Raw genomic sequence first — 22,522 nt, forward strand, 5'->3', positions numbered from 1 at the left:
AAGAGTAAGTATAGCCAGTATCTCAAGCTGCGGAAAGAATTGGAGTCACTCTATTCGGCGTGTGGGGATGAAAAACAAAAGATAAACCGACTGAAATCTGAGATAAAGCAGTATCAGCCGCTACACGTCCCTGGTTGTGGAGCGCGACTATGGGAACTTAGTCACGCCGGATTCATATGAGAGTTGCCGGGAACGTGTGGCTAAGAAATCAATCATAGGTCTCACTGACTCTCAGGGAGTTTTACAGGAATCTCGGGAGGGTATCCTGGGGGTTGTGAGATCCTACTATGCTGAATTATTTCAGAATAAGGTTTTGGATAAAGACAAATGACTCAATTCTTGGAGGCCACTTCAGGACCTGACACTAAAAATTTGGATTTCTCTCCTTTGACAGCAGGAATAACAGAGGAGGTGGTTAAGGAGGCTATTAATAAGTTACATCTGAAGAAGGCACCAGGTCCTGATGGTATAGCAGCTGAATTCTATAAGAAGTTCAGAGACCTCCTGGCTCCAATCCTTGTGGGTGTGTGTACCAATTGTCTAGAAAATCACCTGATGCCTCCATCCATGAGAGTGTCCTCCCTTAAATTCTGCTGTCCAAAGGTAAAGAGCCTAGTGACATCAATAACTGGAGGCCGATCACCCTCTTGAATGTTGATAGGAAAATTCTGGCAAAAATCCTCTTTTCTAGATTAGTCTGTTTGTCCCCGGCACTGTTGGCAGAGCACGGCAATACGGCACGGTAAAAGGGCGGAACATTTCTGGAGCAGTTTCTCTCGATAAGGGAGATGTTTGAGAGATGTAAAGCTCTGAGGTGTGGGAGATATGTTGTAGGTCTGGACCAGGCTAAAGCCTTTGACAGGGTTGATCATGATTATCTATGGGCCACTTTGTCAAAGTACGGTATTCCGGGACAATTTATAGATTGGCTAAGAACTTTATATAGAGAGACGAAGAGCTTTCCTCTGATAAATGGTTGGCAGGGGGACACTTTTGAAGTAGAGGCAGGAGTGAGACAGGGCTGCCCCCTGAGTCCACTACTGTATGTGTTTGCCATAGACTTGTTTCTGCAATCACTGCAGCGGTGTGATTTTCGGGGGGAGCCGGTCCCCCATTGCTTGCCTTTGAAGGCAGTCACCTACGCGGATGATGTAACTGTGGTGATATCTGAACCTTGTGAGGTGGAGATGTTGTCTGCAGCCATCAGAAGCTACTTAGAGGCCTCTGGGTCTCTGGTCAACCTTGACTGGACTGGATATTTTAAATCCTAGGGTTTTCTTTGACTCCATGTTTCTAAAAGTTAATTTTGGAAGCCTGGACTCAAATAATGGTCTCCTGTGGGTAAGTAGTGTCAGGGACTGGATATTGCCTTTTGCAGAGTCTTGGGTGCGAGGCGTCAGTCTCAAGATGTGGAAGCTGGAAAAATCATATATAGCGAATACCATCAGGAGAGACATCTACCATCGGATATGTAAGGCTTTCTACCACTCCCCACTGGCACTTAGAGACTCTACAACGACCATCGTACAGAAGCGCCTGATGTTCCTCAATGGAAAACGACTTCCCCCAAAATTGCATGACATCGCTTGGTTATCATTACTTGGAAAATGATTTGTGAGAGGAAGCCTGAAATTCTTCAGTGTGGCAGGGAGGGCAGGAAATATGGAGGGAAGTAGCTGACAGCTTGAATATAACAAGGCTGCAATCCCTTCAATAAGCAGATATAATCTATGGTGTCCCCTCTCCGGATGGTAGTATAGATCTGGGAACCATGTACCTGATAGTAAGTGTGATCAAATACTACCACTGGCATGCCAGAACCCGGGTGTCCCTACACAGAGAGGCCTTTCAGCACATGAGCGTAGTTACCCAAGCCATGTCAGAACTAAGGTGGTTAAAATCACTAGAAATCAGGAGAAATCCGGGAAATTGGAAACTGTGGAGACATATTTCAGGTGTGTAAGGGTTATAAATTGATTAGCAATTTTTTTCCAGCATCTATGGACTTTATAAGTTACATTTATTTTAAGTTTATTTTTTTGTTCGGAAAATTATTGTATTTACAGAAGAATGTAAATTTTTGCTTTTGTATTTTGTTTAATTGTATTTTGTTGGTTTTTTACAATAAAAATTGTCCCCTATGTACTGGAATATAACTATTATAATACTGCCCCCTATGTACTGGAATATAACTACTATAATACTGCCCCCTATGTACTGGAATTTGTTCTGTTTGTTTTGTATTATATTCTTCTCATAGCAATCAATTAACCAATATCAAAGAGCATTGAGACAGTCCTCTTTCCCAATTGGTTTTTTCTTCTGGGTCGACCTCCCAAGACGGAAAAATTTGTACTCGAAGCCCCCTAGGGAAGACCTTTAACCTCAAGTATTCTTCCAGGCAGGTGGGACAGTTCTTCAGTGAACACTATGGTATCCTCCCACCAACCAAGAAAGAGGTTTGCATATGAGGGCGCACAAGTCGCCCCCATTGTGGTTCCTCTGACTTGGTGGTAGAAAATAAGTATAAAATAATTCCTGGCAAGTATGAAGCGTAGCAATTTCAATATGAATTTATTGTGATCTCTGGACTGTATTCCCTTCATATTCAGGAAATATTCAACAGCTTCAAGACCTAAATCATGATCGATGTTGCTATAGAAAGACTCAACGTCTAGGCTAGCAATCATAGTCTGTGGTATGAGTGTTAACTCCTGTATTTTCATGATTGTATCCTTAGTGTCTTGTAAGTAGGAGGGAAGGGCGGAGACAAAGGGCTGCAGCATCTTATCGATGTACACACTACACGATTGTGTAAGACAATCACAGCCAGACACGATTGTTCTGCCAGGAATAGGTAAACGTCCCTTATGCACCTTGGGTAGTGCGTAAAATGTCGCAATCGTGGGGTGTGCATTGAAGAGTACCTTGTCCAGTTCTTTCACATATTCTTGCGTGGGGTCAGTACGGAGGACTTCATAGGTCTGCCTATCCGATAGGAGTCTATAGACTATGTCACTTTACAAAACAAATGGACCTTCTGTCACGGCAGGGGTTAAATTCAACCAGAAACTTAAACAAAACTGCTTAGGGGCAGTCAAAATGGGCCCATATCCGGACAGGTGAAAGTGTAAAACATCACTTTTATTAGGGATATTTAAAAGTATTGTCACTCAATTACAGACTGATGTGGTTACTCGGTGCACGGGACAAAAAGTGAATATAAAAACACAATGGGGGTCATTTACTAAGGGCCCGATTCGCGTTTTCCCGACGTGTTACCCGAATATTTCCGATTTGCGCCGCTTGTACATGAATTGCCCCGGGTTTTTGGCGCACGCGATCGGATTGTGGCGCATCGGGGCCGGCATGCGCGCGACAGAAATCGGGGGGCGTGGCCGAACGAAAACCCGACGTATTCGGAAAAACCGCCGCATTTAAAAACCGAAAATGTGTCGCTTGGGGAGCGCTCACCTTCACCTTCTATGGGATGGTGCATTCCGGGGCGTTAAGATTATTTTCGGCGCTGCAGCGCCACCTGGTGGACGGCGGAGGAACTACCATCTTAAATCCCAGCCGGACCCGAATCCTGTGCAGAGAACGCGCCGCTGGATCGCGAATGGGCCGGGTAAGTAAATGTGCCCCAATGTGTACTAGGTCACAGGCTGTCGCAGATAGTCAATGATGAGACGTATGAGATAACGGACATAGTATTGGGTCTAAGCCCATATAGATGAACTGCTCTAGGTCCACTAATGGCCAAATGTTGTGGACTAATGCTATGCAGGGCTGCGGGCTAGGATAATACAGTTTTATTATGGGCTCATATCCTGTATCAGATACTAGACCAGTTGGACTGGAGTAATGCCTCTACTGCCCCAGCAGGGGCCGCTGTATCAGCTGGGCTAAGTAATTTTATTTACTGCATGAATGTCCTGGCCCTATAGTTAGCGATATGTCGATAAAGATGTCTATCTGTCCCTAACTCAGTATATATAGAGGTGGTTATTGCCACTGCTTTCTATTGACAGAGCCACATTGCAGATTAAAATAGAGCAGACATTAGCCCCCCGACATGTTTCGCCAGTACTACTGGGCTAATTGCTAATCGCGGCGCTGTGACGCCGGGTATATAACAATAAAGCCCCTCCCAGCAGGACCAAGGTGGGCCAATGAAAGTGAGTAATCACAAATAAAATACCGCATCCCTGTAGAATCATAGATGACAGGCATCGCAAGTGGCCAATGAAGTGTGTGGAGAGGGGGATGATAACTCCTCCCTATAGAAGGAGGAGGATGTGCTATGCATGCCGTTCTCCAATGGCGGCTGACGTTGCCATCGTGCCCACCAGTCAGCTGACTGTGTGAATCAGCTGACCGCCGGCCCAGGAGAGCACCACGCATGCTCCTGGACTTAGTGCAGTAGATGACATTGTATTCCTACATGTGCGCATGACGGTGGACTTAGTACAGAATTTCATTACTGCATCCTTAAAAGGTAAAGATAGAACGATATGAGGTAAGTATCTCACTATAACTCGATATAAAAATGAATCAGTAGATCAGTATTTCAAGATCTATGGGTCAGAATTAGGTAGAAAAGAGTTGTATACAACTATTTAAATTCAAAATCTAAAATATATTGAGATGTTATATGTAGTTGTATTGTATTGGACACTGAATGTGAACCATGAGTATATAGTGATGTGCATCATGGGGATAGAGTAGTTGCAGAGAACTGCGGATGTATGCTGGGCCAAAGTGCCTTCTATGGGCAAAAGATGAAAGGAATTTGAGAACGGCATAGCAAGTCACGAGGGCTACTTTTTGCAATATGCTGACAAATTCATAGAGTCATGCTTTTTTTGGGCTAGATAGATTATGCGTGTATGCCATGGTATATAGGGCTATGGATCATATCAACTCAAGGGCACATAGCCTGCATGACCCTGTATGGGTCCATGGGGCTATGGATCATATCATCTCAAAGGCACATAGCCTGCATCAGCCTGTATGACCATCACTTAAGGTGCCATTGGTATCTATAAAAGGAATTGCCAGTCAAAATTGGCCAGAGGATGCGGGATGTGTGTCATGATCAGTTTTTTCTAGAGGTGGCCTCTAAAGGGGACCTGTGAAGGAGGTTATGCTATCCACGAGCACCATAGTAACATAACAGATAACTATAGAAATCAATCATAGAAATAATGGTCATAGAACTAGTATTTACAATTATTTACATAAAGGAGTACATGACATCAAGGCTCATAAAAATGCTGTGAAGGTAAACCCTTCAATAAGGCCCAAGGGACTTAACGATTTAAGGCGATGGATCCACCTCGATTCCAATTGTAATAATTTACGATCGATGTTACCTTTGTGAGGTCCAGTTTTAACTTGATCGATCGCCCAGAATCTAAGGGCACTTGCATTCCCCCCATGTTGGAGTCTCACGTGCCTAGAGATAGGGGTGTCTTTATTCGTCATTATTGAACTGACATGACTGGAGATTCTTCTCCGTAATTGTTGTATGGTTTTACCCACATATAACCGTGGACACGGACACTGTGCCACGTAAACCACTGCAGTGCTTTTACAGTTCAGGAAGTGTCTTATGGTGATATCTACTCCATTTGCTGGGTTAGTAAAGGTTTTTATTCTGGACATAAGGGGGCAAAAAGAGCACAAGCCACAAGGATAAGACACTAGAATGGAGCCTCTCATACTCCGGATAGATGTTACAGTCTCCATGAAATGGCTATGTACCAAGTGATTTTTCAAATTGGGACCTCTGCGATAGGTGATAGTGGGTCTATGGGTCAATTTCTCTTTCAAATCCGGATCTGCTGTGAGAATTGGTCAGTATCTGGAGAGGATCTTTTTAATAGTGTCAGCGTAAGCGTCATAGGTGCCGATGCATCTAATGACTTGCTGAGCTGGCTGTTGGTTTTTCTGTTGAAAAAGGGTTCTCCTATCCGTGTTTTTTGCTCTGGAGTAGGCCCTGTATAGGCACTTTTTCGGGAATCCCCGATTCCTGAATCTCCTGAGTCACACTCCCTTTTGAAGGTGACCTCATCAGAGCAATTCCTACGGGCCCGGAGGTATTGCCCGAAGGGTATGCCCGATCTTAATGGCTGTGGGTGCCAGCTTGGATGGTCAGGTCTAAAAAGTTAATTTGTGTCTCATGAATCTCGGATGTAAATTTCATTCCAATGTTATTGTTGTTAAAGGACACCTGTCATCAGGTCTGTGTCACTAGTCCTGTCACTACTACCTGTTGGAGCAGCTCACAATGATCCCATCCCTTCCTTTATCTAGTCAATTCATACAGTAATCATTGTAAAATCATCTTTTCTTTATTATGTAAATGAGGCTGGTCGCATGGTCAGAGGCAGTGATGTCACCCCTGTTACCCCTCCCCTCTCCTCCCCCTGCTCATGTCTGTGTGTAATGTATAGTAAAGCATGGCTAGTGTGTGTGCTGCATCTGCTGACATGCTGCATCCTCCTAATATACAGGTGAGAGACACAGACATCAGCTACACATGAATCTGACATGGCTGCCTGGAGCTGCTGTATCTCTCTTAAACACACACACATGCACACACAGGCTGCAGGGGGCGCGGCCACCAGCACCAGGAAGCACATCATTATACAGCCTCACATCATTATACAGGCTGTCAGTCAAGCACTGGGGGTGTGGCTGTGCCTCCCACTCATGAATAGAGTGGACAGCTTGAATATGCTAATGCTTCATTGGACATTTCACAGGTCATTTGTATACAGCTTTAGGACCTCATTGCTTAGGTTTACAGGCATGTAGAGGGACAATGAAGGGATAGAGGCAATGCTCTCTAATGGCAGTTTATGAAAATATATTTAGTTTAGGGGGGTTATTTTGCATGACGGGTTCTCTTTAAGCTTCTCAACAAATTCCTGGACCTGACTATCCAAATAGACCCCCAGGGACATTTGAAAACAGACATCTTCCGCAAACCTACTTCTACTAACAACTTGCTAGACTGGTAAAGCTGGCACCCACAGCCATTAAGATCGGGCATACCCATCGGGCAATACCTCAGAGCCCGTAGGAATTGCACTGATGAGGTCACCTTCAAAAGGGAGTGTGATAACCTGTACAGGAGATTCAGGAATCAGGGATACCCGAAAAATTGCCTATACAGGGACTACTCCAGAGCAAAAAACACGGATAGGAGAACCCTTTTTCAACAGAAAAGCCAACAGCCAGCTCAGCAAGTCATTAGATGCATCGGCACCTATGACGCTTACGCTGACACTATTAAAAAGATCCTCTCCAGATACTGGCCAATTCTCACAGCAGATCCGGATTTGAAAGAGAAATTGACCCATAGACCCACTATCACCTATCGCAGAGGTCCCAATTTGAAAAATCACTTGGTATGTAGCCATTTCATGGAGACTGTAACATCTATCCGGAGTATGAGAGGCTCCATTCTAGGGTCCTATCCTTGTGGCTCGTGCTCTTTTTGCCCCCTTATGTCCAGAATAAAAACCTTTACTAAGCCAGCAAATGGAGTAGATATCACCATAAGACACATCCTGAACTGTAAAAGCACTGCAGTGGTTTACGTGGCACAATGTCCGTGTCCACGGTTATATGTGGGTAAAACCATACAACAATTACGGAGAAGAAACTCCAGCCATGTCAGTTCAATAACGACGAATAAAGACACCCCTATCTCTAGGCACGTGAGACTCCAACATGGGGGGAATGCAAGTGCCCTTAGATTATGGGCGATCGATCAAGTTAAAACTGGACCTCGCAAAGGTAACATCGATCGTAAATTATTACAATTGGAATCGAGGTGGATCCATTGCCTTAAATCGTTAAGTCCCTTGGGCCTTATTGAAGGGTTTACCTTCACCGCATTTTTATGAGCCTTGATGTCATGTACTCCTTTATGTAAATAATTGTAAATACTAGTTCTATGACCATTATTTCTATGATTGATTTCTATAGTTATCTGTTATGTTACTATGGTGCTCGTGGATAGCATAACCTCCTTCACAGGTCCCCTTTAGAGGCCACCTCTAGAAAAAACTGATCATGACACACATCCCGCATCCTCTGGCCAATTTTGACTGGCAATTCCTTTTATAGATACCAATGGCACCTTAAGTGATGTTCATACAGGCTGATGCAGGCTATGTGCCTTTGAGATGATATGATCCATAGCCCCATGGACCCATACAGGGTCATGCAGGCTATGTGCCCTTGAGTTGATATGATCCATAGCCCTATATACCAAGGCATACACGCATAATTTATCTAGCCCAAAAAAAGCATGACTCTATGAATTTGTCAGCATATTGCAAAAAGTAGCCCTCGTGACTTGCTATGCCTTTCTCAAATTCTTTTCATCTTTTCCCCATAGAAGGCACTTTGGCCCAGCATACATCCGCAGTTCTCTGCAACTACTCTATCCACATGATGCACATCACTATATACTCATGGTACACATTCAGTGTCCAATACAATACAACTACATATAACATCTCAATATACTTTAGATTTTGAATTTAAATAGTTGTATACAACTCTTTTCTACCTAATTCTGACCCATAGATCTTGAAATACTGATCTACTGATTCATTTTTATATCGAGTTATAGTGAGATACTTACCTCATATCGTTCTATCTTTACCTTTTAAGGATGCAGTAATGAAATTCTGTACTAAGTCCACCGTCATGCGCACATGTAGGAATACAATGTCATCTACTGCACTAAGTCCAGGAGCATGCGTGGTGCACTCCTGGGCCGGCGGTCAGCTGATTCACACAGTCAGCTGACTGGTGGGCACGATGGCAACGTCAGCCGCCATTGGAGAACGGCATGCATAGCACATCCTCCTCCTTCTATAGGGAGGAGTTATCATCCCCCTCTCCACACACTTCATTGGCCACTTGCGATGCCTGTCATCTATGATTCTACAGGGATGCGGTATTTTATTTGTGATTACTCACTTTCATTGGCCGACCTCGGTCCTGCTGGGAGTGGCTTTATTGTTATATACCCGGCGTCACTGCGCCGCGATTAGCAATTAGCCCAGTAGTACTGGCGAAACATGTCGGGGGGCTAATGTCTGCTCTATTTTAATCTGCAATGTGGCTCTGTCAATAGAAAGCAGTGGCAATAACCACCTCTATATATACTGAGTTAGGGACAGATAAACATCTTTATCGACATATCGCTAACTATAGGGCCAGGACATTCATGCAGTAAATAAAATTACTTAGCCCAGCTGATACAGCGGCCCCTGCTGGGGCAGTAGAGGCATTACTCCAGTCCAACTGGTCTAGTATCTGATACAGGATATGAGCCCATAATAAAACTGTATTATCCTAGCCCGCAGCGCTGCATAGCATTAGTCCACAACATTTGGCCATTAGTGGACCTAGAGCAGTTCATCTATATGGGCTTAGACCCAATACTATGTCCGTTATCTCATACGTCTCATCATTGACTATCTGCGACAGCCTGTGACCTAGTACACATTGTGTTTTTATATTCACTTTTTGTCCCGTGCACCCAGTGGTTATACCACATCAGTCTGTAATTGAGTGACAATACTTTTAAATATCCCTAATAAAAGTGATGTTTTACACTTTCACCTGTCCGGATATGGGCCCATTTTGACTGCCCCTAAGCAGTTTTGTTTAAGTTTCTTATAGACTATGTCAACATAATCTTTTTTATCCATGATCACAGTGTTACCCCCCCTTATCGGAGGGTTTAACCGTAAGATCAGGATCGGCTCGTAACTCCTTCATAGCTCTGATTTCCTCAACAGTAAGATTTTAATATTGTTGTTTTTTGTCCATTTTTAATTTTTCAATGTCATTGGTAACCAACTGCATAAACGTCTCAATGTTACGGTATTTGTCGAAAGGAGGGGTATGCTTGGATTGTGGTCTCATATCCGTAAGTGGTGCCCTCACAGGGAGGGGGCCAGAGATATTTTCTTCCTCCAAAGAAAAGAGGGCTTCTAGTGCCTGTGTCTCTCTTTGTTTGAGTATCTTCTTGTCAGTCTCTTCTTCCTTGTGCATTTTGTGAAGTGCTAATTTGCATTCAAATAAATTAATATCTTTGATCCATAGAAATCTATCACTCAAAGGAGTGGATGTGAAAGTGAAACCTTTTTGTAATAGTGAAATAGCGTGAGGAGATAAAGTTTTAGAGGAAAGATTGATAATTAAGTTGTTAGGGGAATTTGATACAGCGGGACTCATTGTTTCCCATTGTATTCCCATTTTTCTCGGTCCCTGAGCTGTATGTTCGGGACCTGTGATCCTAAAAAAGGAGAAGGGAAGGATGCAGTGGTTAAGTGTGGTAGGATAGAGGTCTGTGTGTTGGAAGGGAGAGGTTGGGCTGGAGGTGCAATTGTGCTTTGTGGCTCCATTATTCTCCTGGTATCCAAGTTTTTGGATAGTGTATTCGTTGTGTTGGAAGAGTGTTGTTGACTGACTATTGATGATGGTAAAGATGATGTGAATGACTGAGTACCAGTAGCCACTGGAAAGATGCTTGTGCCTGTGCATTGTGTTGTGGGATTCCTTTCAGTTTTTTGTAGTTCTCTTATTGCGAGGAGACTTGCAATTCCTAAAATATTTTTGTTTAGTCTCTCCTACACGGGGAGACTGAGTTGTAGTTGGATCTTCCGTGCTTGAATAGTCAGACTCAGAGACGTCCGTGTAGAGTGGTCTGGGAGTGTAGCTGTTATTTCATTTCTGATTTGTTCCCTGACGATAGACTTGCCCTGTTTCGAAGTCTTTCCTGTCCCTTAGATATGTCTGATGTTTTTTCTCTTTAATATCTTTAACAAGAGTATCTATGTATTTCTGAAGCTTGCTTTCCAAACTCGCAAACTCCGGATGCTGATTGAATAGTTGTATCTCCTGAATCTCTTCTACCAACAACCTTCTAGACTGGCAAAGTTGGCATCCCCAACCCCTGAAATCAGGAATACCTAAAGGTCAATATTTGAGAGCCCTTAGGAATTGTTCAGAGAAAACATCATTCAAAAAAAGAATGTGACAATCTGTATAGGAGATTTCCAGTTGCCCATGGCAACCAATCACAGCTCAGCTTTCATTTCACCAGTGCTCATGAATATTTTAAAGGGGAGCTGTGATTGGTTGCCATGGGCAATTGGAAATATTCTGACTTTCAGACTGCTTGATAAATCTGCCCCATTGTTTCAAAACAAGAAAGTGCAATCTACTCTACTCTAGATGCATAGGTACATTTGACGCCTTTGCGGACACCATTAATAAAATCCTTCACATATACTGGCTGATACTTACTGCCGATCCAGATCTAAGAGAGAGGCTAGCGGAGAGACCCACCATCACATACCATAACGCAGGGGCCCCAATTTATGCAACTTCCTGGCACATAGTCACTTCACAGAAGCTACAACATCCACTCAGGGATACAGGAAATCAATCACAGGATCTTATCCATGTGGCTTTTGTTCCTTCTGTCACCGCATGCCAAGAACTAAGACCTTTGTCAATCCAGCTAACAATGAAGTGTTACATATTAAACACTTCTTTAACTGTAAAAGTACAGCGGTAGTGTATGTGGCTCAATGTAACAGCCCACACCTGTATGTCGGTAAAACCATACAACAATTGGGAAGAAGAATTTCCAGTCACATAAGTTCAATCATGAGCAAAGACACCCCAATCTCGAGGCATATAAGACTTCATCACGGAGAGAAAGCCAATACCCTCAGATTCTGGGCCATTGATCGGGTTCAATCGGGACCACGACAGGGCAACATCGATCGGAAACTTCTACAATTAGAAGCTAGGTGGATACACCACCTCAAATCGATGAGCTCGATGGGCCAAAATGAAGGGTTCACCTTTTCGGCTTACCTATATGAACAATATGCATACATTTAACCTATACTGTTATTTTACTGACAAATTTTCTATACCTCTAAGTATGCCCGGGCTCAAACCGAGGACTAGGCTTCTTTTTGTCTATAATGTTTTCGACAGGTCCCCCCCTTGCTAGCACCCCACCTAGCAAGGGTTGCTACATGTTCCTTGGAACCAAGGGACTTTACGGTTAACCAGAGGCCTTCCTATTTTAGAATATATTAATCCATTATGCATGATACAAGCAAATTTCTCCAAAATTGTTTACTTCTTTTTATTTACCTAGGACTTCCACCCTTAATCGGATCCACCGTAGCTAGCCATATATATACTTACCGTCAAAGAACCACAGCCGCCATCGATCTAATATAAATATACACAAATATGGACATACGCCAACTACACACTAATACAGTTGATCGCTAGGGTGGCTGAAGTGATATCCACTTTCAATATTGAACGTACCGAGTAACATTGGCTCCTCGGGCTAGCAATGCATAAGTCGGATGACATGCGCAAGTATTACCATATGACATGGCCAGCCGATGGTCACGTGACATAGTCAGCTGATGGTCACGTGACATGGCCAGCTGACGATCAGCTTACCGCACACGGGGCGTATGATCTGTTGGAGCCTGCCTACATGGTGGGCGTATTGATGTCCTAGTGCCGCTACACTATAGCTGCGAGTGTAGGACGGCACCCGCCCACCATATAGTCTTTTAAGCCTATCACAATCTAACAACTGGGGGGGCGGCCTCTACCTTCTTATCCCCATTGGCCAGTGCCAGAACAGATGGGAGGAGTCTAGTCTTTATATCTCCGGTGGTTTCACGCCGCAATCACTATTAGCCCAGACCCCTGATGAAGCCAGTTTACCTGGCGAAACATGTTGGGGGGCTAATTCAGTATTTTAATTAGCAGTGTATCGCTCTCTGGTCAGCCAGTGATCTTACCAATTCTAGTGATCTACAGTATATTCATGTGTGAATGTGTGCAATAGAGTGAGAGAAATTCAATAATGTGAGCTGCAATAGGGTCTGCAAAGTGAGCTATACCCTACACATGGGATTAGATAGTGCTACTCTGATCTGCCAAATCCAGTACCACGGTGTGAATACTGTGATTGCTGGGGACAGTTTACAGTTGCAACATCAATCATCAGTATAGCACTATGAGTAGCCTAGAATGAGTACATAGTTGATGATACCAGAGCCAGTGAAGTGACTATCTGCGGTAGCAGACTTGCGGCTATTGACAATTGCAAGATACATACTGGGGGTCACTTACTAAGGGTCCGATTTGCGCATTTTCGTCAGGTTTCCTGCATTTTTCCGATTTGCACCATTTTCCCCTGAATTGCCCCGGATTTTTGGCGCACGCAATTGGTTCGTGGCGCATTGGCGCTGGCTTTAATGCGACGGAAATAAGGGGCGTGGCCGACGGATTCGGCAAAACCGCAGAATTTTTTTTTAAAATGTGTCGCTTGACACACATTTACCTGCACCAGGAATAGAATCATGAACTTCAGTGAACTCCGATGGACTTCAGCGCAGCAGCGACACCTGGTGGACATCGGGCGCACTACCTTAGTGAATCCCGGCAGAACCCGAATCCTCCTCTGAGAACGCGCCGCTGGATCGCGATAGGACCAGGTAAGTAAATCTGCACACAATCTTTTCATATAAACAGATACAACACTAGTAAATCTAGCCTGGCTACATACGACTAGGGGAGCGTATAACACTGTGTTTTTACAATACCAGTTTGAGCACCTAGTAATGTGAAGCGCTATAAGAATTGTAATTAAAACGTAACTTTTTTATATTATCAGACATCAATTTAAAGTTACGTTTTAATTATACTTTCCTGTGTCTGAATATGGGTAATCTAGTTTGCCAGTGGCAAATATGTTAAGAAATATTGAGTAAAGAATCCCTGCCGACACATAAGGTCCTCCTTTTTTGAGTTTTATGGATATATATACAGCACCTCCTTTCTCAAGCTAGATATGGCTCCCCCATTTATGAATGAACAGTACCCCTTCTATAGAATTCATTTATATATTTATTTATATATTTATTCATTTATATAAAGCTGCCCCTGCTATACAGCAACCCCCACTATACAACGCTCCACTCCAAATAATGGCCCATTTCATCTATACAGGGACCTCCCCTATCCAAAGCCGCCCCTCTATACAGCACCCCTCTTGCCCCCTAAATACAGCTCCCACATCCAATAAACAGTGGCTCTATACATAAATATTACCCCCCCCCCACCGTCCTCTATAAGTAAATAATGACCCCTGTCCTCTATATACTGTCTGTATACATGAATTAAACTCTTCCTTCCTCTTTACATGAACTAAACCCCCCTGTCCTCGGGAGGGAGAGATCCCCGGAGAAGGAGCAGAGCGGCAGGACATGACGGCTGTCGGACGGACGAGCCGTGCAATCCCCACACCTAACCCCGAGTCATGCTGCCTGTTGGTGCCCCCTCTGACGCTCGGGTTCCCCGCTACTAACTCGGACGGCTACCGGGATATGTGCCTAGCATCAGCAAGACAGAGGATAGAGGCCCCGGAAGCACCCGGAAGTACGCACAGCGAGGCGGGGGTGAGCGTCTCCTGAAGCGGTCATGTCGCCGACACCCAGGTACAACCCGGCAGGATCGTGTTCGACCGAGGGGTGGCGGCTGAACAGCGTGGAGCGGCCCTGAGATGACTGCGAGGTAGAACGACAGGGGTCTGGCAGCGGCTGGCGCCACGTGTGGTGAGCCTAAACAAGGGCTGGGATTTCAACTCCAGCTGAATACACAGTACAAGGAGGCACGCCTGCCAAGTGTCGCAGGCAGGAAGGAGCCGACTCTGAGGAGTGATCGAGGGATGAGGATCGCCTTGGGTGAGACCGCTCCATGAATTCTTTTTTTCTTTTTCTTTGTGGTGCTATCTTTTAAAACCTGAATTGACTCTGCGTAGACTGTGTTATGATTATACAGTGGCATAGTGAGATCTGAAACGTTGAACTTATTTTGTTGCTCTCATTAAATTTATTAACTATCTATTGGAAGGACACTCACTGATCCGCTCCAACTGGAGACTTCCTCAGGGTTAAAGACGTAACGCGTGGAGACGTAACGCGTGGGGAGCCCTCCACCTCCTGATCATTCCACCACCCTGCCTGCATGCTGCTATTTCTCTGGTTTGTTTGCCAGGTCACTTGTTATATGTACTAGGGTTTACCTCCATTACCTTTATCGACTTTTTACCATGTTTACATTGTAGGCATTAATTCACTTATCCCTTACTTCCATGGCAGCTTGACAGATGCACTTGCACTTTATATGTGTCTTTTCATTGTTTAGGGGTGGTTTTGGGTGGATACCACCCATTCAGGAGATGTCTTGTTTTTGCACCGACCATAGTGCATAACATGGTAGACAATTGTATGTACTTTGGTACAGTTTTAATTAATTTTATATGCATGTTTGTGTTCAGTGTTGAATATTAATAAAATTTGTTATGTTTTTTGAATCAAATCATGTCAGTGACACACTACTTTTTTCTCAGATTCTTGATTTGCTCGTTTTGAGTGTGTCGACTATTACCTCTACTTGGTGCAGTATTCTGCTGTGCAAGGTTCCATTTTCTATTGACTGTGCAAGATCTTATAACCATAACTGATTTGTCGTTTATTTGATCCCACTAGCTTGTGTATTCGGACATTTTTGGACACTGCAGCTGCGGACCTAAGCTTGAGGACAGGCGTGTATGCCCAAACAAGCCCTTTTATAGCTTAAAATTTGCTCGCAAAATACGTTACTCGATTAGGGGCCTTGTATTATACGTCTGTGTGTTTACGATTGTGATGGGGCCCAAAACAGGCACTAGGAAATCCCTGGGGACATCCCCCCAAAAAGAAACTAGAATCTCAAAGTAAAATTGAGAAACTATGGAAATCCCCCCCCTCCCCCAGGAAAGACCAGAGGGGTGGGAAGAGGTCCCGGTCAGGAGAGTCAACAGGAAAATAAATTAAAGGGTTCAAGATTTTCCCCTTTACATTTAGAAGAGGACGAGGAGCAAGGGGGGAGGGTCAGAAATGAAAACGACGATGTGTTATTCTATCGTCAGTAAAGCTGTGTAATCACTCAATAGAAGGGTGCCAGAACACAATTGAGGACCTGTCTAAGCAAATAGGGGCAGTTAGAAATGATATATCACTTTTGAGGGAGGACGTCCACAAGGTTAAAGAATTGCAAAGAGTCTCTGAGGAAAAAATTAGAAAAGTGGAGAAAGATTTTTCATCTATGAAAAAAACTCAGGATAAAATGAGGTCGGAAAATAAAGAGTTAAAAGACAAAATAGCAGATCTAGAGGACTGCTCGAGGCGCAACAATTTAAGATTCATAGGGATCCCGGAAAAGGCGGAAGGCGATGATATGATCAAATTCATTCATGATTGGATTATCGATAAAGTGGGTCAAGACAACCTATCCTCCACATCTAGGGACAGAGATTTAATTTTGAAAAGATTGCAAGATCATCCAGACCCCACAGTTAATGGGACAAAAGTGTCAGTTTAGCACGATTTTTCCAAGGAGACACTGCTCAAACGAGAATCGTTTGATGAGGTTAAAAAACGAATGAGGGAAGCCAATATTATATATGCTCTGATGTTCCCGGTGCAACTAAGGGTCATTTATCAAGGGCACACACATTTTTTTGGGGACCCTGAGTCAGCAGCAGAGTGGCTGGATGCCAAAGGCATTTAAGACAAATAGGAATGTGCCAGAGGAAAGGGGGTATAGGCGTTGGGGATTATAGGCAGCTCCTTAGTTGAGGGCTCCAGAGAGGCTGGAGCAATCTGGGGGTAGGTGGCCATGGTTTTTTTTTTGTTTTTTTTTTATATATGGGGATCAGCGTGATATCATGGAATATCAGAGGATTAAACGACCATAAAAAAGGTGCATTATCTTTGATTTAATCAAAAGACAGTTGCCAGCAATTGTGGTTCTTCTGGAAACACATTTGACCAGAGATACCGTGATTTGTCTTAAAAAAAATGGTGTATTCAAGAGTTCCATTCGGTATATTCGAACTACGCCAGAGGGGTGTCGGTTCTCATCCATAATGCCATTGATTTTAAAGTTATTGAAAGTGTAATAGATAAAGAGGGGCGATTTCTCTTTCTCCACGGAGTGTTAATGGGTATTAAGTGTTCTATAGGATTTGTATATATACCTCCCCCCTTTAAACTAGAGGTCTTTAAAAGACATATGCTATTCCTGGACAAGCATGAGAACTGTCTGGCCTTAATTATGGGGGATTTCAACTCAGTTGTGGACCCCAGTACGGACAAATGGAGCCCCAAGGGCGAGACAGGTCATCTAGGCCACTTCACTCAATTATCCCGACTGTGTGGGGAAATGGGGATGCTGGATGTCTGGAGGGAACTGAGAAATGGGACTCCAATGTTCTTGTGTTTTAGTGCAACGTATAAGACAAGGTCTCGCATTGATCTTGCACTAGCAAATGGTCAGTTTTTTAATTATATTGCAAAGATGAAATGTGGGAATAGGGCAGTGTCAGACCACTCCCCAATAGTTATTCAACTGTGTCTAGGACAAAGAAGAGAAAGAATTATCCACTGGAAACTGAACCCCCATTGGTTATCCTTGCTAGGGGATTTGGAAGAAATAAGAGTGGGGCTTGAATTTTTTATTAAAACCAATGTGGGCTCAGTTCCAATTGCCATAGTTTGGGAGTCCCTGAAATTACATCTCAAGGATTTCCTGCGCAGGAAAATCTCAGGCCTAAAAAGAAAATTCTATGAGAAAGAGGAGGCACTTAGACAAGAATTAAACCCCCCTGTCCTCTGCATAGAGGATGGGGTATAATTCACCACCTGTTCCCTCTACACTTCATCTATATATAAATTACACCCCCCTATACAGTGCCTCCTCTATATTTAAATTACACCCACTGCCCCCTATATAGTTCCTCCTCTATATATGAATTAAACGCACCCTGTCCCCATACAGTGCCTCCTATATATGTAAATGACACCTTTCCCTGTCCCCTATACATTGGCTTCCCTATATATATATAAATTAAACACACCCTGTCCCCTATACAGTGCCTCCTCTATATGTAAATAACCCCCCACCACTATATTATGGCTCCTCTCTATATAAATTATACCGCTCCCCTATACAGTGCCTCCAATATATACTGTAAATTACACCCCACTCCCCTATTCAGTGGCTCCTCTATATATAAATTACCCCTTCCCTATACAGTGCCATATATATATATATATATATATATATATATATATATATATATATATATAAACATATATATATAACCCCCCTCCACTATACATTTGCTCCTTAACATAAATTATATTCTGTCTTCTTTGCTGGGCCCTTTTATAACAATAACATACCGTATATACTCAAGTATAAGCCGACCAGAGTATAAGCTGAGACCCCTAATTTTACCACCAAAAACTGGGAAAACCTATCGACTCGAGTATAAGCCGAGGGTGGGAAATGCATTGGTCACAGACCCAGCCAAGTATATAGCCAGCCAGCCCCCTATAATATACAGCTTGCCCCCAGTAGTATACAGCCTGCCCCAGCCTGCCCCCAGTAGTATACAGCCTGCCCCCAGTAGTATACAGCCTGCCCCCAGTAGTATACAGCCTGCCCCCAGTAGTATACAGCCTGCCCCCAGTAGTATACAGCCACCCCAGCCTGCCCCCAGTAGTACACAGCCACCCCAGCCTGCCCCCAGTAGTATACAGCCACCCCAGCCTGCCCCCCAGTAGTATACAGCATGCCCCCAGTAGTATACAGAGTGCCCCGAGTAGTATACAGCCTGCCCCCAGTAGCATACAGTCAGCCCAGAATAAAAAAAAATATATATATATATTTACTCACCCTCCGGTGGCCCCGATGCACAGCGCTGCTCCCCCGATGTCATTGCGGCTCCTCTTCTGGCTTCCCGGCTCCTCTTCTTGCAAGAAGAGGAGCCGGGAAACCAGAAGAGGAGCCGCAATGACATCGGGGGAGCAGCGCTGCGCATCGGGGCCACCGGAGGGTTAGTATATAAGTTTTTTTTTTTTTAGTCCATTTTTAATTATTTTTTACAAATATCGACTCGTGTATAAGCCGAGGGGACGTTTTCAGCACATTTTTTGTGATGAAAAACTCGGCTTATACACGAGTATATACGGTAATAAAAGTTAATAATAAAATATTAAAATTTCCACTCACCTTTCCAGGCAATCCCCCATAGAGCTGTAGACTGTTCTTGTGTGCAGAGCCGCATCTACAGCGCCAGACGCTGGGGCTCCTTTAGATACATTTTACATCAAAGAACCCTCCATTCAAGTTTTCTTGAAATAGTACCCTGTTTCCCCGAAAATAAGACAGTGGGGGTCATTTACTAAGGGGCCGATTCGCATTTTCCCGACGCGTTACCCGAATATTTCCGATTTGCACCGATTTTCCCTGAATTGCCCCGGGATTTTGGCGCATGTGATCGGATTGTGGCGCATCGGCGCCGGCATGCACGCGACGGAAATCGGGGGGCGTGGCCGAACGAAAACCCGACGGATTCGGAAAAAACGCTGCATTAAAAAAAAAAAATGTGTTGCGAAAATTGCACTTACCTTCACTTTGAGGGAGAACAAAAAATTATGTTGGGGTGGAAGAGCTAGTTTGCTGAGAAATAGGGATTACACAGGAAGAATGTATTTAATTGTATTTTTAATTAATATCATTTTTACATAAGATTACAAAATATTTTACAAATTTGGGGAAAAGACAACCCCAACAATGTGTTAGAGACAACAATAGAAAGTGTAGTGGAATGATCTTCAATATAAGGCTGACCCTGTCATTATTGTATTATGTATGTAAGTCATGTAGAGCTTACATAGATATTCTGTTTGTACTCATTGTCGTGATAAATTCCTCCACAGGGTGTCACCAACCTCTTGGTTTATCGAGTAGAAAAATCAAAGACTCTCAGATTTCTGCATCAGGACACTTTGGTAAGAGACTTTGATATTACTGTAAGTTATTTCACATTACCATAATATATTTCTAAAATATTAAAGAAATTGATTTGACTTATAAAGGATGCCAGAAATAATATGATTTTTTTTTTTTGAAAAGAGCTTTATTCAAAATATTCACACAAAACTTAGTGTGCTATGACACAACATGGGATTTCTACAATAGCATATGATAAGTCAAGATTCACGAATAGCACTGCAGACATAAAGTACACATTAAGACCCTAACACTATGTCAGAGTGCAATGCTACTCTAGCAAACAAGTTCAGGCTACATTCACACGATGTGTGCCCGCCGTACTGTAGTCGGAACCGGGAAGAGGAGGAGGGGGTGAGCGTGAGCTCTCCACAGTAATTTATGGCGCACTGCACCCTATTCCAGAGAAAGATAGAACATGTCCTATCTTTCTCCTGGTTACGGAACAGTACGGTGGTGCATGTGTGCTGCACCATACGGCGATGGCGCAAATAATGGTGATGGCGGGTGTAGTCACAGGTCTGAAGCTTTATTGAAAATACACAGAGAGAGAATTGTGGGTCTCTTCTTCCGGGTTGTCTCAATCTACATACCGTATATACTCGAGTATAAGCCGACCCGAGTATAAGCCGAGGCCCCTTTATTTTACCACAAAATACTGGGAAAACCTATTGACTCGAGTATAAGCCGAGGGTGGGAAATGCATTGGTCACAGCTTCCCCAGTATATAGCCTGCCAGCCCCTGCCCCAGTGTATATAGCCAGCCAGCCCCTGCCCCAGTGTATATAGCCTGCCAGACCCTGCCCCAGTGTATATAGCCTGCCAGACCCTGCCCCAGTGTATATAGCCTGCCAGACCCTGCCCCAGTGTATATAGCCTGCCAAACCCTGCCCCAGTGTATATAGCCTGCCAGACCCTGCCCCAGTGTATATAGCCTGCCAGACCCTGCCCCAGTGTATATAGCCTGCCAGACCCTGCCCCAGTGTATATAGCCTGCCAGACCCTGCCCCAGTGTATATAGCCTGCCGCCGCTGCCGGACAGATTGCACAGAAGATATACATGGGTCGCCGGAAAAGTGAGTTTAGATATATTTATTTTTTTGACTCGAGTATAAGCCGAGTTTGGGTTTTTCAGCACATTTTTTGTGCTGAAAAACTAGGCTTATACTCGAGTATATAAGGTAATACATGCACATGAAGCAAAGTCCCATAGCTCCCAGATATGCTCAAAAGAGTCCAATTTCACTGTGAATTAGATGACTTTCTCCCCAGTGCTCCATCCACCAGTAGCGAGGCATTTTCAAGTTGACTTCTGTCTGACCAGTACCTTTCTGCCATTCCTAGCTAAGATATAGATATAAAAAAATAGGAAAGCGCCGATATGGTGTAGTCGATTTGTTAATAAAATAATAATAGGTGTATTCGCACCTTGTTTGGTTGTGTATTAGTTTCAATTTGTTACTATATTATATTTGGTTACATCTAAAAACTCACTCATTGCTATCTCTAGGGTGGATACATGTTTCAATGCCCGGACCCTGCTTTTCTTCAGTCAATGGAGTTGGGCGTGTCTGACAGTTTATTACAAAACCTTTTGGTGCGAGAGGAAAATTATGATCACATCTGTAATAACATATATAAAACTTGACTAATAGACTTTAGACATTTCCGTTTGATCTCACCCAGATCGTATTGTTGGGAGTGAAAATGGGTGCTTACAGCTAAATTATGGAAATCCAGGTGGTTCTCATAGGGAGATAACAGACTAGAGATAATATTGATTTTGAGTGTGGCTTCCTTCTGAAGGTCAGTTCTTTTTAGTATAATCAGATCAATGAGGTCACGAGTGAAGGTCCCTAATTGGTTGTTCCATTTGTTGTTGAAGAGTTCGTCGTTTGGGAATGGGGATTTGATATCTATTGTAAGGCTTTTGGGGTAGAGGTGTTCTTTGAGATAAAGTCTTAAAAATTGAGTGTGGATGCTGTTAGATGATTCTTTCTTTAGCACCTCTTCTAGGTCGAGGAAAAGATTAGTCATTGACTTGGTGTCTTCTCGGGAGAAGTGGTTTGGGGTTCGGAGGTAGTTCTTTGGTCCATCCATTGGTCAATGAGATGGTCCCTTTGTGCTTCTCGTGCAGCCAGAAACGAGAGCATTCTGTATATTAGAGTGGTTGAGTGATGCGGTTGTTGTGCACTGGCAGCCACCACCTGAGAGTTGTGCTCGGTCCCTCAGAGCCGGTTGGTCCAAAAGAGGGCCAAGAACCGGTAAAGAGTGAGTCTGGGGTAAAAACTAGGGGATTTCTTGAGCCAGGCGCCAAAAAGTAGGTGCACAACCAGGGGTTTCTTAGAGGGTGATGTTGTGGAGTTGCAGCGTCGGGCCCCGGGGATGGACTCTGGTCCAGATAGATTAAGAAGGTCAAAGCGGAAAAAATGGGGTCAACTGGATAGACGCACTACATCCAAATAAGAGTAATGGTGTTTTGATAAAGGTTTTTATTGATAGTGTGACAACGCGTTTTGACACTGTA

The 22,522-nt window shown here is 43.7% G+C and overlaps 1 protein-coding gene across 4 annotated transcripts in view; it reads left to right on the top strand.

Annotated features, from left to right (window-relative positions):
* LOC140077099 (coagulation factor VIII-like) overlaps nt 1-22,522 on the top strand; it is an 810,463-nt gene that overhangs the window by 520,561 nt on the left and 267,380 nt on the right. For all 4 annotated transcript variants that reach the window (XR_011849697.1, XM_072123989.1, XM_072123990.1 and 1 more), the window contains one exon: nt 19,923-19,994. Coding sequence is in view for 3 of the 4 variants with exons in the window: in XM_072123989.1 (XP_071980090.1) it covers nt 19,923-19,994 (72 nt within the window). In the remaining variant the exon portion in view is untranslated. The remainder of the gene's footprint in view (nt 1-19,922; nt 19,995-22,522) is intronic.

This window comes from Engystomops pustulosus, chromosome 9 (assembly GCF_040894005.1).
Source record: "Engystomops pustulosus chromosome 9, aEngPut4.maternal, whole genome shotgun sequence".
Lineage (NCBI taxonomy): Eukaryota > Metazoa > Chordata > Amphibia > Anura > Leptodactylidae > Engystomops > Engystomops pustulosus.